The sequence below is a fragment of the Chinchilla lanigera genome, unplaced genomic scaffold (assembly GCF_000276665.1).
Source record: "Chinchilla lanigera isolate Chin_1 unplaced genomic scaffold, ChiLan1.0 scaffold00049, whole genome shotgun sequence".
Lineage (NCBI taxonomy): Eukaryota > Metazoa > Chordata > Mammalia > Rodentia > Chinchillidae > Chinchilla > Chinchilla lanigera.
The window spans coordinates 1,644,513-1,661,101 of NW_004955450.1; the positions used below are offsets into that span (position 1 = coordinate 1,644,513).

Below are 16,589 nucleotides of genomic sequence, written 5' to 3' on the forward strand. Positions count from 1 at the left end.
GAATTAGACCTCAGACCTCAGCAGCCCTTGGGCTTTTACTTTTGTCTCTTTGCCCCATGAGGCTTCAAAACATAAGCCACATTTGCCAGTGGGGCAAATGCTCTTGGGGCATTCAGTTAGAAGCACAACTTTCCAAATTCCTGCTTTTTCAGTGATGTAGTTTCTTTAATTTCTTCTTAATTTATTGAGACTTTTAAGAAAATCTCCCCCTCCTGCAGCATTTTCAGATGTTCTGTTGGAAGAGTTGATACAACTCTACTGGAATCAACACAGTCTCTCTAAACAGAAGTGGTGAAAGATTTTAAAAAGTGTAACACATGCAACACAGCTTACAACCTTTTTGTTTTTGAGCAGAGGACTCAAAAAGTCAGAAGTGATCTGAGACATAAGGCAAGTGCTGCCGCTTTTCCTGATCCCTTCTGCCACAAGGGAGTTTTTATGCACCACAAGTTTAACCCATAGGCTCTAATACAGTTCTCAGATTAACTATGTCAAATGAACATTAGAAAGTATCAGTGTTTGAGAGCCACGCTAAGAGGAGAAAGACATCAGGATTCATCTCTCACCATTTCTTATACATGCTGCCCCAAATTCACCCATCCTGCCCTTGTCACGGCTAGGCTGTCTTCAAATCCCTCACTGGGCACTTGGCTTAGGTTCTAATGATTTTGTTACTCCAGGCAGTTTTCCAAACAAAAAGGAATGGCTATTTACAATTCCCAGACTGGAATCATAAATATCATCAACTGAATTACACTGACATGTCAATATAACTTGACAGAAGTCTTCATAAAGTGAGTGTGTTTTGGCCAGGTAAAAAGGATTTGAGTTATAAAAGTAGCAAAAGGATCTTATTGTGGGAAAGTTTAAATTCTTAGGTGGTCCTGCAGTATATACTCTGAGGACAGCTTTACAGGGAGGTTCCTGACACAGACCATTTAGACCAGGAGCCAGACTACATTTTTCTCCCTGAAATTATAGTGGAATTAGTGGTATTCCAGTAAATTGCCCCTTTGTGAATGAAATAACCTTACATAGATTTTCATGCTGAATACCCTTCTTATAAAGATCATTTTACTTTTTTCTTACAAATTCTGTGAATAACTCAATCTAAAACAATGTTCTTGAGATTACATGCACATCATGGTATTTTAAGGCAACTAAATTTAATTCCAAGTCTAAGAACCTTTTTACACTTTGCAAAAATAATCAATATACCAATTTAGAAAAAAGACTGGAGATTCTTCCCTGGCTCATCAAACTTCTCAATATTCCATCTAGCATGTACCTGCCTGACAATATAGGTCATGAATTCTAGGACACTTTGAGAGGGACGTGCTTTACAAGAGAATAGTCTCAACATGGCTCTGCCACAATGCTCCTTCCTGTCACTACAGAGGAATAGAATAAGACACTGAAAGCAGCTGGGTACTGTGCTAGAGCTTGCCATCCCCAGGCCTGAACTCCAGTCATTCCACCCTGAGGCACAAGCTCTAGCTAAGCAGCAGTGCTGACAGTGCGGGCATGGCCCAGCAGTGCCAGCATCACTGGGGGTCAAAGATGTACCAGATCCTCTACAGCAACCGGGAGCCCACTCAGCCAGAACCCCATGGCAGGCCCAGTGACCTGTGTCTAGCAAGTCCATTGGGTGATTCTAATGTCAGACTGTACAATGAACACAATGATGTGTTTACAATACAACACTGAAAATGAATGAAAGAAAACTATATTCTTCAAACATTAATTAAAACATAGAACTATAATTCTGACTGAAAGAAATCATGGAAATCTGTGGTGTGATATCTCATAAAGGTCAAAAACTAGTATATTATTTTGAATATATTCACATGATAAAGCAATACAATCATTGTTTTAAAATAAGGAAATGATACATTTTTAATTCTGTAAAGAGTTTACCTCAGAGGAGAGGGCAGATGGGTACTAGCACTGTATTGGCCACAGCTTAACTCTTAAATTGGGCAGGGAGTTCAAGGCTGTTCATTGTATTTGTGCTATTTTTATTATTATATATCTTGGTATATATCAAATATTCCATAATAAATTTTAAATAAATGTAGCTAATAAAAAATGCCAGTACCATAAAAAGAAGAAAAAACATCTAAATATTATAAATTATTTAAGTTTTGATGTTTGGACTTAGTTACAAAGAATTTTTAAAGATGTTAGAAACTATGACAAAATTAGCCACATGTTAAAAAAAAGGATTATAAGAAAATACAATAAAATATTAACAGTTGGTATTATTACAGGTAATTTTATCTCTTGATATATTTAATGTTTTCTATTGTGAATAATAAATATCTTTAAAATCATTAAAGATTTTAAACTGTTGTTGACACATTTAATGACTTTAAGTCATTACAGAAAACTTGCCAGGCGTGGTGGTGTACACCTATAATCCCAGCACTCAGGAGCCTGAGGCAAGAGAATCACTGCAAGTTCAAGACTAGCCTAGGTTACAAAGTGAGCTCAAAGCCAGCCTGAATTGCATAGTGAGACCCTGTCTCAAAAAAAAAAAAAAAAAAAAAAAAGAAAAGAAAAGAAAACTTAAATTTTCTTTTGGAAATAGGAAGGAAATTGGTGTTTTATGGAAATCTGGTTGAAACTTATGAACTGAATAACTCAAACTTTTATATTTTCTGCCATACAATTATATATCTTTATAATTCTTGATTAAATAATTTCACTTGTGTGGGTGAAAACATGATGACTGAGAAAACTGATTTAAAGAGGACTGCAATTAGAACAACTGAAAATAACTTTGATTAAAACACTGAAAGGGATACAAATAAAAATTAACCATCATTTGTTGACCAGCTTTGGAACACACTGAAGGAGTGCATGCATGGAAAGTCTGCCTGTTGTCTAGTGAGAAAGGAGCACATTAAGGTATGTTGTGTATATACAGCAGCTCCCCACAATAAATGTGATCGCTATGTACTGCAAACATGTGCTAATAAGAATAAACATTAAAAAAAGAGAGAAAGGATGTCAAAGATTAAGATCCAAAAGCAGAGGCTGATACATACCTCTTTTTCCAATATTCTAGCAATCTCGCCCAGGGTCCGGTCCAAAGCTGAAACCTTGTTGTTTAACCATGAGCCACTGTCTTGTAATTGCAGTTGTTTCAGAAGATCTTTGGCTAATCGCTGAAGCCTTGAATATAAAATGAAAGGCAAGACTGACATCAATAAATTAGACCTTATATATTTCATTATTTTTTCCTAAAAATTTGAAATACAAAGTGTTGCTAGGCACGGTGGTGCACACTTGTAATCCCAGCACTAGGGAGGCTGAGGCAGGAGGGTCGTTGTGAGTTCGAGACCGGCCTGGGCTACAAAGGGAGCTCAAGGCCAGCTTGAACTGCATAGCAAGACCCTGTCTCAGAAAGACCAAAAAAACAAAAAAGAAACACAAGGCATTTTCAATATTGTATCTGAAACTGCTGCATGGAGCACCTGGATGGAGAAAGAGCAGACAATGCACAGGTAGCCTCACTTTGTACTCAAGAATGCCAGTTACTCTTCATGGCCCAACACAGAACTAGAAGAGAGTGTTATTCACCAGCAGGACTAGTTCAAGCACTGATACTGTCCATTTCTGTGTAAGACTTAAATTAGAGAAGAATTGGGGATGGGGAAAAGGGAAGAGGATGATAACACAACACAGGTGAAAAAGGAACCTCCCCCTACACTGTTGGTGGGAATGTAAACTAGTACAACCATTATGGAAATCAGCATGGAGGTTTCTCAAAAACTAAAATTAGACATTCCTTATGACCACCTATTCCCCTTCAAGGCATGTTCTCCAAAGAGTTTCAAACCCTATATTACAGTGAAATATGTATACCAATGTTTATAGCAGTGTAACAGAATAGCTAAATCCTGGAAGTATCCTGGATACCCACCAACAGATGACTGGATAAAGAAAATGTGGTATCTACCCATATTGGAATATTACTGGGTTACAGAGAAGGTCCAATTTGAGACATGTGTAGGAAAATGGATACAACTGGAAAATATACTGTTTAGTAAAATAAACCAGACATGCAAACTTGGATACCACATGATATCTCTCATTTGAATAAGGCAAGTACAAAGAGAATAATAAAGGATGGACAGGGGATGGATCTCACACAAATGGGAAGGGGTCCAAGAGATCAAGGGTGAAGGTCAAGGGGGAGGGGAAAGAGAAATAATTAGAATAAAGATAAGCCATGTACAGGATCTTAGTAACCTCAGTGGACGTAAGCATTATATGCCATAAACATGAGCTAAGGTTATAACATCAACAAGCATGAAAATGGAGAAAGGGGAATTAAATGAAGAAAGGAGGATCACATAAAACAAGTCGTATTATGCATACATACCCACTCCCCAAGATGATCATAAATGCATATACTGAAAACATGTACTAATAAAAAAACCAATCAATTAAAAAAAAAAGAATCTGAGCAGGTTTTTATATTCTGATTTAAGTCAGCAGGGTAGGCGTGGACAGTAGAAGGACTGTAAACTCTCAGAAAGTTGAACTCCCTTGTCCCAATGTATAGCCAATTTGCTGTCATTTACTTAAATAATAGAGCACTTATTTGCTTTTCACTGAGAAATACCACTTGTTACCTAGATTGTAAGATTCCTTAGCAAGGTGATTATGGTAATACTTCTCTGTATCCCTTACTTTGATTTCAATATCTTATTGAGTACTTTTCTCCTTTTCTACTTATTTGCTTAAGCATCCACTGAGGGTTGCCAGATGGTTGTCCAAATACACACCAGAGCTCTCCACTTCCCTGTTGTCTCATTTCAGTGGTTAAATGTGGAAGATTCCACTGAATTTATAATCACTTTCTTGCAAATGACCTACATTCCCTCTCTGTCCTTCCATTTGTTACTCCTATTAGACAAAGCCCAGCAGTAGTACTGTTTATTTAGCTCTTTCTACTGCCAGACACCACCCTTACTCTGCTGCATGAACTGATTTATTTAGCTGGATGAATAAAAACATCCACAAGCCCTTTTCATCTCTGCACCTGAGCACACTGTCCATGCAGAAGACCACTCTGAGCACTGCTCAAATCTCAGCCCATCTTTGGTCTGCTCAGCCTCTCAGTCCCCAGAGATGGGCTTTGTATGTCCCCACTCTGTGCAAAGCTCCACCTTGTCTTTCTCCCTCTTGCTGTTCTCAGATCTTACATTTCATAGAGGAACTGAAAGCCACAGAAACAAGAAATGCCTCACCTTCTACCACAAAAATCTGCATTTTGTCCCTTCTCTCCTTTCATTTCCTATCATAATCCAGGAAGGCCCTTCATCCTGGTTAGGACTAATCTTGCCACACAGGCTGTGCCATGCAAGATCTCTTCGGATCTCAATTCCTTTTCTTCCTGCCTCTGTGTCTTCGCAAATCCTCTGAAATGTTTTCCCCTCCCTTGATTACCTAGGAAATTTCTATTTACCCTTCTGTTCTTAGAACCAACATTACTTTCTCCTATTTGATTAGTCCTTCAAAGCACTCATCACGAGTGAATTAAATACTTACCTAACTGTTCAATGTGCACCCCTTCCGTGCAGTTTTCAAACAACAACAGAAATGTTCTTTACTTGCACTGTCTCACATGGTAGCTGCTGGCCACAGGTGACTATCAATCACTTGAAATAGGATTAGTGTGACTGAAGAACTGAACTTTAAATTGTACTAATTTAAATAGTAGCAAGTGATTAGAAACTATTATGTTAGACAGCAGGGTGGTAGAGCGTAAACTTTAGGAGACAGGCTCCTTTGCTCCCTGATCACTGCTTCAGCCTTACCACCTGACACGTGAGCTATACAAATGTACACTCAATAGATATTCAATGAATGAATGGTCTAGATAAGACATTTCTTTTTCATTGTTAACAGTGTTTATACAAAGGTTTCAAGATACTTTCATGTGCTTCTCTCAGTAACAATCTTGAATAATCTTGATTAATATTATCCCTATTTGAAAGATGAAGAAAACACAGCCCAGCGAGGTAAGGCCCCTTTCCGAAAGTCACAGAGTTGGCAAAAGCTACTACTGGGGTTGAATACTTCAGCCTTTCATCTTTCAATCTCATGCTATGGCACCATACCATATGAGTCAAGTCAATTAAGTCTCATTCACAAATGAGTAATTTCCTACTAAAAGAATAAAACCAACATAGCTTAGAAAGGCACTAATGAGCTCTTACACTGTCCATGTGAAGTCCAGGGTGGTAAGTCAGACTAGAAAATCTACAACCAGAAGTACCTATGCTTAAGTTCTGCTCTAGCACATAGCTTGCGTATGAATCCATAGGAGGTTTTAAATTCTCTGCATCTCAGTTTCTTCATCTTAAAAGGGGTGAAGGTGGGAGGCATAGAATAGACAGCCATATAGGTCATCTCCTTTCAGAAGTCTTGAAAGTTGGAGGTAATATCTAATACCATGCACTAAAGCAGATTTTCAGTAAACAGTTTTAACTATGACTCATTAGCACAAGGCCTCAATTTACAAAAGGAAAAAAGCAATACAAAAAATGGAAATAATAGCAATATACTTCTTTTTCCTTCTAATCAAATATGGGCTGGAGTCCTATCTGATTAAAACTATTGACTTTACCATGTAGAAAAATATTGGCAGAGAACTTCATTATGCGATAGGTAAGTAGCCCCTTCAGCTTTCAGCTGAATAAAGTCTGCACACTATGTAACTAAATAACCAGCCACAGCAACAGAATCTAGCTATATTCTTACCAAGAATGCTCACATTCCACTGAAAACCAGTAGTACTTAGGCAAGCACAAGGCCCATTTTAATTCACAGAATAAAAGAGGCTTATATTTCACCCTAAGGTAAATCAAATCTGGGGTTTATATGAACCCACCTTCAAGGAAGAATGCCAAATCAAGGGGATGCTTTGGTAACATGAGATAAACCTCTGTCTCATTCCCTTCCTCCATACAAGTACCACAAATAATATGGGCCTTCTCAAGGACAAGAAACATCAGATTTGGACGCATACTATAAATAACTACAGAGTGCTACAGAAGTCAAACTGAAAGCTCTATTTTCTCTACAGTGCAACATCAAGAGGTGCTTAGAGTGTGCAGTTTTTAACATAGAAATTGTTATTTGGTTACTTCTGGCAGGTAATTTTTCTAGTATGAAAAGAAAAATGGAGGCTTCATGACTCCTTGCCTAGAACATGAGAAGAATGCATCAGGCTTTGTGGAGAACGTTGTAAGATCAGACATTTTCTTCTCAGCATTTGAACAAATTCCAACAACAACTCTAAGCTCAAATCTGTCACTGGTAAATGTGAAATGTTAAAGGATCTCTCTAAGCAGCCTTAACTTTTATCATAGCAAAGTTTGGAAGGGAGGGGTCCAATAGGATCACAAGGAAGATTTGTAAAAATATAGAAAAAGAGACTGGGTCTACTCTAGGAACTAACATTTATTCTTACTGTAATAGCCAGGAGGACATAAATACATTAACTCCTTTCCTTTGTTTGGCAGACACATGATATAAATTTAGGACTATCAGTTTCCTTTCTGTTTTTTAATAATATATTTACACCTATATTTCTAAATGTAAGCTTAAGGAATAAGTAGTACCTTTTGATGTTCCTGTGTAAAATGAAAAAAATTAATGTATATCGCTTCCCGTAGCAGACCTACTTTGTTTTTGCTGTCAGCATCCCGCCATGTGGAAAAGCACTACATCTGGCCCTACACTTAGACACATGTGATAGCTGTGCCTAGTGGTGTCAGATGTCCTGCTCTTAGGCCCTCCCAGTTGGAAAGGTATGCGTGCGAACTATTTTACACACTCAAACACATTTACATCTATGTTTATGTAATAGGAAACACACATTAACACTAATACCTCAAGTCTTATTCACTATCACAGAATTTTTCTATTCTCCTGATTGTATTTTTAACTCTTACACTCCAGCAGTGAGTAATCGGCCTTTTACTATCCTTTACATATTTACTTATTTGACCAATTCTCTTCCAAAACACACTGCCTGTGCTGTTCTACTCTGGCTCTGACTGCCAATTTGGGTTCTTTGGTGCTCCTCACACTACTGGGTTTTTGGCATCCTCTGCCAGGCTCAGATTCTTCCTTCCATGGAGAGGGCCCACCTGCTCTGCTCTGACTCCTACAGCAGGCCACAGGGGCCCACCCCACAATGAAGCCCCATTCCTTCTGCTTAGGACCTTAACCTCCATATCAGGAAACCAAGCTCTTCCCTCCACACTTAGGCTTTGAAACTTCAGTGTGCAGCTGCTGCCTCACCTAACAGCCTCAGAACTGAATTTTCCTGAAAGGAGGACAGATAACTGGAGAGAAAGAAAAAAGGTTTCCATTTATGAGCTGGAATAATTTTATTTTGCAGTACTTGGATTGAATGCAAGGGTTCATACTTGCTAGGGAAGTGCTCTACTGCTGAACTACATTCCCAGCCCCTGATGTTTATAAATTTTGAGACAGGGTCTTGCTAAGTTGCCAGGCTGCCTCCAACTTGCGTTCCCTACCGTAAGCTTTGGAAGAGCTATGTCTACAGGTATGGGCCACTGTGACCAGTGCAGGAGTAATTTATATGGAGAAACTTCTTTTCATCTCTTTGGTTACCAATTCATACAGAAAAGGCAAGAAAAATATGTAATTGTTTCCTTTCCTTTACTAGTTTTCAAAATAAGAGCACACTTGTCATCCCAGCAACGTACCTATCATCCCAGCACTCAGGAGGGTGAGGCAGGAGGATCACTTCAAGTTTGAGGCCAGCAATGGACTACATTGTGAGTTGAAAGCCAGCCTGAACTACACAGCAAGACCCTGTACCAAAAAAAAAAAAAAAAAAAAAAAAAAGCCAGGCATACTAGTACAAGCCTATAACCCCAGCACTTGGGAGGCTGAGGCAGGAGGATCTCCATGCGTTCAAGGCCAGCCTAGGCTATATAGTGAGTTCAAAGCTACCCTGAACTACAAAACAAGATCCTGTTTCAAAAGCAAAGCAAAACAAAACAAGGAACAGATTTCCTATCTTCTTCTGAGGGTGACAAGTTAATTTTTAAAAATATGAATTCATGGTTTTAATTAATTTAATAAGTTTTAATCAGCTGCAATTACTATCCTTTCTGAATTTTTAACTGTCCCATCTTTGGTCAGCAGGAGACTCTGGTCAGTTCTCAAGTCCACTAACAATACATTAGCAGTCCTTGAGAGCTTTCTTATCATCACTCAAAACAGCACATTCCGATCTGATATTAGCCTTCTCCTCAAGAAGCCCCTGTTATTTTTGTGTGAAATGATATTTTAAGTCCCAAGTGAGTGTGCACTAGGGAAGCTCACTGCTTTCATTCTGGTCATTATTTCCAGGCCTCTTCAAAGGCCAGTGCGGCTGACAATGTGTGCATATATACAGATACACGTATAAAATGATATACAGATAGACACAAAAACATCTACACTTTTTAAAACATAAAATACCTATAAAACATAAACATAAACTTCATATAATTTAAAGTTACCTCTATAAAGGTTTTACCTGCTCTGTGATATTACATCTACCTTCCTGATTCAACTGGGAATTCAGGTTCTCAGGATCAGAGGGAATAAGAGAATTCTAGTCTCCACATTCTCCTTTATATTATTCCATAGTATATGCACAATATTATATGTATAATATTTCTCAAAAGAAAATTTTGGATAATCTAATACTGATAGAATTAGAGTATGGTTAATTTTTTGGCATACATTTTCCCCATTCTCCCTGATCTTTTGCTTACAGCTATACTATAGAACTATTTGAGATACAGCCCTTTTATACAAATTTTCTTCTTTCTGGCAACTGGTTAATATTAGTCTCAAGAAACTGTAACTTAAATGTCCTTATTTTAATGATATTGGTATTCTTTATCATATTTTTAAATGCCTATTTTGTTTATTTTGCAGTGCGGAGGACCTAGTTCCCAGTGCTGGGACCCACCTACTTGAACGTGCTAATCAATCACTCTAACACCGAGTTACATTCCTCACCCTAATATCTTCTATTTTAAGAGAAGTTTTATGTTCAAAACAAAATAGAACAGAATACACTCTAGTAGTATTTAAGCTCTAAGAAAAGAAAATGTGGGTACAGGATTGGTTACTGGAAAAACTGATGTTTCAGGACACAAAATTTGGGTGTATACAGTATTTAGGAATGACTGCATATAAATATAAAAAATGACACCTTAGGAAAGGGGAAGATACTTTAGAAATAAGGTGGCACTTCAGTCATGACTTTACCCAACTGTCCAAAGCAGGGTTAGGCAAATTACAGTCTACTACTAAAACTGGCCACTGCCTATTTTTGAATAAAGTTTTATTTGAATTATTTTTAAATGAAGTTTTTATTAGAACTAAGCCATATGATTCATTTATGTTGGTCTGTGGCTGCTTTATACCTATAAAGACAAATAATCAAATAGTTGAAAATAACATCTTATAGCCCACAAAAGCTAAAATATCTACCACTCTATAAAAGCGTTTGTCAACTCCTACCTTAAAGTGGTAATAAAATGGGTAGATAATAAGTATAACTGTACTAGCTATGTTTAGATTTTTAAAAATCAGAACATCCCATGAATATATAGAGATCGGCAATTAAGTACTAAAAAAAACAATTTAATGAAAATGGCAAAAATATGAACAGACATGTGTCACAGGAAGACAAATGAATTACCTGTAAGGACACGAAAAATTATTCAACAACACTAGTCAGCAGATAAATTCTTATTTTACAAAATGAGATATTGTTACAACACACCCATCAGAGTGTCTAAATTAAAAACTGACAATATCAAATATATTATGAAGGTGAAGCAATAGGAACACTCATATATGGTTGGTAGAAATGTAAAATGGTAACAATACTTTGAGAGAAAAAATGTCTGATGGTTTCCTATGAATCTAAAAGTACACACAGTGCTCTGTCCATCCACTGGTAGGTATTCACTCGAAAGGATAACCTTAATCCAAGATTTATTTCCAAACCTAGAAACAGCCCTCAGTAGAATGGATAAATAGACTGAGTCTATATCCACTCACAGGAAGACAGCTTAGCAACAAAAAGGACTGGACAGACCAACATAGATGAATCACAGAACCATGCTGGATGAGAAGAAAGTGTCTACAGAATCCATGTTATTTGATTATATTTATACAATTTCTCAAAATGGTCATCTGAGTCTTGGATGAGAGTGAACAGATTGATAGGGAAGGACATATAAACATTTTCTGGGGTGATGATAACTTTGATAAATGTTCATGTTACACAAGTACACGCATTGGTCAAAACTCACAGCACCTTTAAGATCTGTACATTTTATTGTAGGCAAAATGTACCTCAAAATAGCAAAAAGTAACAAATGATACACACCAGTAATGAAAGGGAGTACATATGTGATAAAGTATACTAAACAGTCATAGAATCTATATAATGAATGCATATTTCCACTATATAATTCTTTCAAACTTCCTAGAATTTCTGACATTTATAATGAAACAAAAAACATAATTATGATTATATTATATACCACCTCGTACTAAATAGACAATACTCTCCAAAAAACAAGGAACAGTTACAATACTGACTCCATTACCATACAAGAAAACCATAAATTTTGAAGTTATAAATCACTGAATAACATATAACTAAATTTAAAATTAACCAAGACTAGTAGGGAAAAAGGACCACACTTATGAAATATTTTATAAATTATTTCTAAATAACTTTTGGTTGGAAACTAATCAATTATGCAAGTGAATGAAAACAGAAACACTATAATAGTACAAAAATACTTATAAAGGAATTAATGAAATTAAAGTCATACAAAATAGCAAAAAGTTCTAATTAATACACTTGGAAACAACTTTCAAGAAAAAGCAATAAAATACAATCTCAGAAAAGCTTTTTCAAGAATAAAAAAGCCCAATACCAACAAAAGCTAAAAACATTGTATTGAGAAAATAAAATGCTACATGTATGATGATGCAAACAACAGACTAAAAATTAAACTTTAAAAAAAAAAGAAACAGTCACAGAAAATATTCTAGACTAAGTGTAATGGTGTCTGTCATGGTCGGGTGCTGGATGCTATCAAATGCTTTTTTCCCATCTATTCATTTGATAATGCGATTTCTTTTCTGTAGCCTGGTTATGTGATGGATATATTAACTGATTCCAGGATGTTGAACTACCACGGCAAAACTGGAATAACTCCCACTTATTCATGATTCTTTTTGTAACTGTCAGATTCAATTATTTGGAATGAATCATTTAATCTTCAAGTGTTCAGGAATTTTCCAAATATCTATTATTGATTTTTAGTGCAATCCCATTGTGGTCTGAAAGCAGACATGGTATGATTTCTAGTTTTTCAAATTTGTCAAGGTGTCTTTTACAGTCCAGAATGTGAGCTTAAGAAGAAGGTGTAATGTGCTGTCACTGGACGAAGCAGTCATCAATATTTATCAGCTGATCCTTTCTTTAATGACTTGAAATTCCACCTTGATCACTGTATCAGTAATCTACTGCTGTGAAATAAACTACTTCCTAAATTAGTACCTTAAAATAAAAACTGTATTTTCTCCCTGCAGTTTAATCTGGGGCTACGCTAGACAATTTTTCTGGTCACCTAAAGTAACCTATATGGGAGTTATGATCACTTGGGAGATGGGCTAAGTGATGACTGGTCCTGGATGGCCTCATTTCCTTGCATGGACTACTCAGCAGGGACAGGAAGGACAACTGACCTGTCACTTCATATGATTTCTTATTCACATGCAGTTTGATCAGACCTCCTCATATGGGAGTCACAGGAGAGCAAGCGACAGTAAGAATAGAAGCAGTAAGTCCTGTGAGACTAAGGTTAGGAAATTAAATATCACTTCTGCAGCTTTCTGTGGGTCAAAACAACTTACAGGGTCAGAACAGTTTCCAGAAGGGAAAAAAGAGCTGGGTAGGGTGGCACATATCTGTAATCTCAGTACTTGGGAGACTGAGGCAGGAAGACTGCTGTGAGTTCGAGACTAGCCTCAGCTATATAATGAGTTCAAGGCCAACCTGAACTACATAGTCCCTGTCTCAAAAACAGAACAAAACCACATAAAATGTGATAAAAAGTCCACTTCCTGATGAGAGAATTGGCATGCCTCCAGAAATGGCTCAATAATTTCCGGCCATCTTTGCAAATGTTATACCAGCTGTATACTACATTTCCTTAAGCATTTAGACCTGTTTATAGACTATTTTAAAAAAATGTCATGCAAACACTTGTATTTCTATTCCCAGGCAAATGCATCCTTAAAATACTGTTACATGTTACCTCAATCTTTCATTACTCTCCTTTAAACATTTTTTTCTAGAAATGCTCACATTTTTATGTTCTTTAGGATGATTCCAGCTCCATGAAAAAAAGAAAAAGGTACATATGCTACAGAGATTACTTTTGTAGGAATATGAGTAGAGAATTTATTTTCCTGTGTCATGTACTTAAGAGTATTAGAAATTTACTATACTGCCGGTGTAATGTTTGCAAAGATGGACAGAAACTGTTGAGGCATTCCTGGAGGCATTCTCTCATCAAGGAGAGGACTCTTTATCCCATTTCATTTTGTTTTGTTTTGTTTTTGAGAAAGGGTCTACTCATACAAGCTTTCTTTTATATCTCTGTAAGCATTTTTATAGTTTTTTTTTATGGATTCCTTCACATTTTTTGGGTTTATTCTTAATTTTTTCCACTATTACATATGATATATATTTTTTCTTGCTGTTTATCACAAAGAAAAGCTGTCACTTTTTGTATCCAAGAATGCAAGTTGCCCTGGATTTTCCAATTCACTTCATAAGACTTAGGAATAATTCAGCTCACACAGAGTCTGATACAAGGTAAATGCTCAGTACATTTCACCAATTATTAATATTATCATATTAATTTGGTAATCAGCCAACTTATTGAGTCGATTTTTCTTACTGTTTCTACTAGTAGTTTTTTACTTGATTTTCTGGGCTTCAATATACACAGATTCATAATTTTGATCATTTTGTTACTTCCTTTAATATTTTAGCATGCAATGGCTAAAAATTCCAAAATAATAGTAAATGAAAGTAGTTATCTGATGCATTCTTTATTTCTGATAGGCAAGAGTGTTTCTATTGTAATGTAAATAATGGCTACATGAATAGTCTATAACATATCTTCACCAACAAATGGTTATATTCTTCAATATGGACTATTTGTTTCATCACTGTTTCAATATTAAAAATAACAGTCTTCACAAATAAATATTTGGGTGTGTTTTGCATTATTTCACTGCATGGCCTAGAAACCAAAGCAGACTTTTTATGTGGCTAATACACATTACTTTTCAATAACACTATGCTTATCTGCCCTCCCATCAATAGTGTATATGGCACTTTTCTTACCGTACCTTTGTCAGCAATATTTTTGACAGGGGCAAAATGATGACTTTGTCTTTTCTTAGCTATTGTTTAAGTATATTTATGCCTAATGGTAGTCTAAACACCTTAGTTTCATCTAAAATCTCTATCCTTATCTAAAATCTTACCAGAATTAGAGAATTCTATTCTCCCTAAGCATTAGCCCTAAGCACAATCCTTAGAGATCTCAGAGGAAGCATCAGCATGACCTCACCTTCCAGAACCTGATCTGCGAGCACAGTGTTTCTAAACCTCAGCATGACTGAAGTTTCAGCTGAGATCATCCTTTGTGGTGAGCAGCTATCTTGTACACTTAAGAATGACTAGCAGGGCGCCCAGCTTCTACCCACTTGATGCTGGTCATGCCTTATCCCTAAATTATGCTAATGAGAACCATGTCCAGGTGCAGCCAAATAGCCCAGGTGAAAATCTCCTCTAGTGAGATACCATGGTGTTAAGAGAATGACTTTCTACTGGTTAGAAACCAAGCCATGATTATGAGCATGTCATGATGGTGCAGATACACTTTTGTTATAGGCAGAAACCAAAGAAAGCAGAGCAAACTAAAACAGGGGATAGAATGCTCACTTTGCCCATTTTGGGATTGGGTCTTTAAATTTGGGGGATCTGTTTTCTTTCAATTCTTCATATGTTCTAGATATTAGTACTTTGTCTTAGGAACAGCTGGCTAAGATTTTTTTCCCACTGTGTGGATTACCTTTTAATTCTGTTGGTGATTCCCCCTTTGTTATACAAAAGCTTTTTAATAAGGTACGATCCCAGTCATTCATTCTTTGTATCATTTCTCGTACAGTCAGGGTTTGCTTCATGAAGTCTTTGCCACACCTACGTCTTCAAGAGTTCTACCTATTCTCTCTCTGGCAGATTTAGTGTTTCTGTTTTAACATTTACACCTTTGATCTATTTTTATTTAAGTTTAGTGCATGGTGATATACGTGAGTGTAATTATAATTTTTGGCATGTGGAAAGCCAGTTTCTCCAGTACTATTTATGAAAGAGGCTATCTTTCTTTCAGTGAACACGTTTGGTCCCTCTGTCAATGATAAGGTAGCTAAGTGTGTTTAGAGTTGTTTCTGCACCTTCTAATCTGTTCCACTGATCCTCAGGTTTGTTTTTTTTTGCCAGTATCATACTGTTTTTATCATAGTTGCTTTGCAGTATAATTTCAAGTCAGGGTTGTGATGCCTCCTCCCTTGCCTTGGTTGTCCAGAATTATTTTTACTATTCTAGGTCTCTTCTGGGTCCAAATGAATTTTAAGAATATTTTCTCTATTTCTTTGAGCTATGCTAACGGTATTTTGATTGGGATTGCATTAAATCTGCATACCAATTTTGGGAGTATGGCCATTTTTATTATGTTGGTTCTTCCTTCCCAAGAACAAAGGATATCCTTCCATTTTCTGATATCCTCTTCAATCTCCTTTTTCAGAGTACTATAGTTTTCAATGTAGAGGTCTTTTACCTCCTTCATTAGATTGATTTCTAAGTATTTCATTTTTTTGAATGCCACTGTGAAAGGTGTTGTTTCCCTAATTTCTCTCACAGTGAGCTTATTATTTGTGTACAGGAAGGCTATTGATTTCTGAGTGTTACCCAGCTGTATGACTAAATCTGGTTATTAAACCTAAAAGTCTTCTGGTGGAGTTTTGCGAGTCTTCTATGTAGAGTATCATGTCACCTGCAAATAATAATTTCTTTTTCTGTGTGTGGTTTCGGAAATCGAACTCAGGACCTTGCACTTGCCAGGCAGGTGCTTCTGCTGCTGAGCTATATCCCTGGCACAAATAATAATTTAACTTCTTCTTTTATTACCCTTATTCTTTTCATCTTTTCCTCTTATCTAATTTCTCTAACTAGTGATTCCAGAATTAAATTGAGTAAGAGGGTGATGGTGGACAGTCTTGTATTGCTCCTGACTTTAGAAAGAAAGTTTTCATTTTTGTCCATTTAGTATGATGTTGGCTAGTGGTTGGTCTCTAGATGGCTTTTATCAAATTGAGATAACACTTCTCAGAAGAAGTACAAACAGCAAGTAAGTGTTTGAAAAAATGTT

The 16,589-nt window shown here is 36.5% G+C and overlaps 1 protein-coding gene across 4 annotated transcripts in view; it reads right to left on the reverse strand.

Moving 5' to 3' along the window:
• Nucleotides 1–16,589, reverse strand: part of Scaper (S-phase cyclin A-associated protein in the ER) — a 341,699-nt gene that overhangs the window by 164,530 nt on the left and 160,580 nt on the right. For all 4 annotated transcript variants that reach the window (XM_005393476.1, XM_005393474.1, XM_005393475.1 and 1 more), the window contains exon 23: nt 3,051–3,177. In XM_005393476.1, the coding sequence (XP_005393533.1) occupies nt 3,051–3,177 (127 nt within the window). The remainder of the gene's footprint in view (nt 1–3,050; nt 3,178–16,589) is intronic.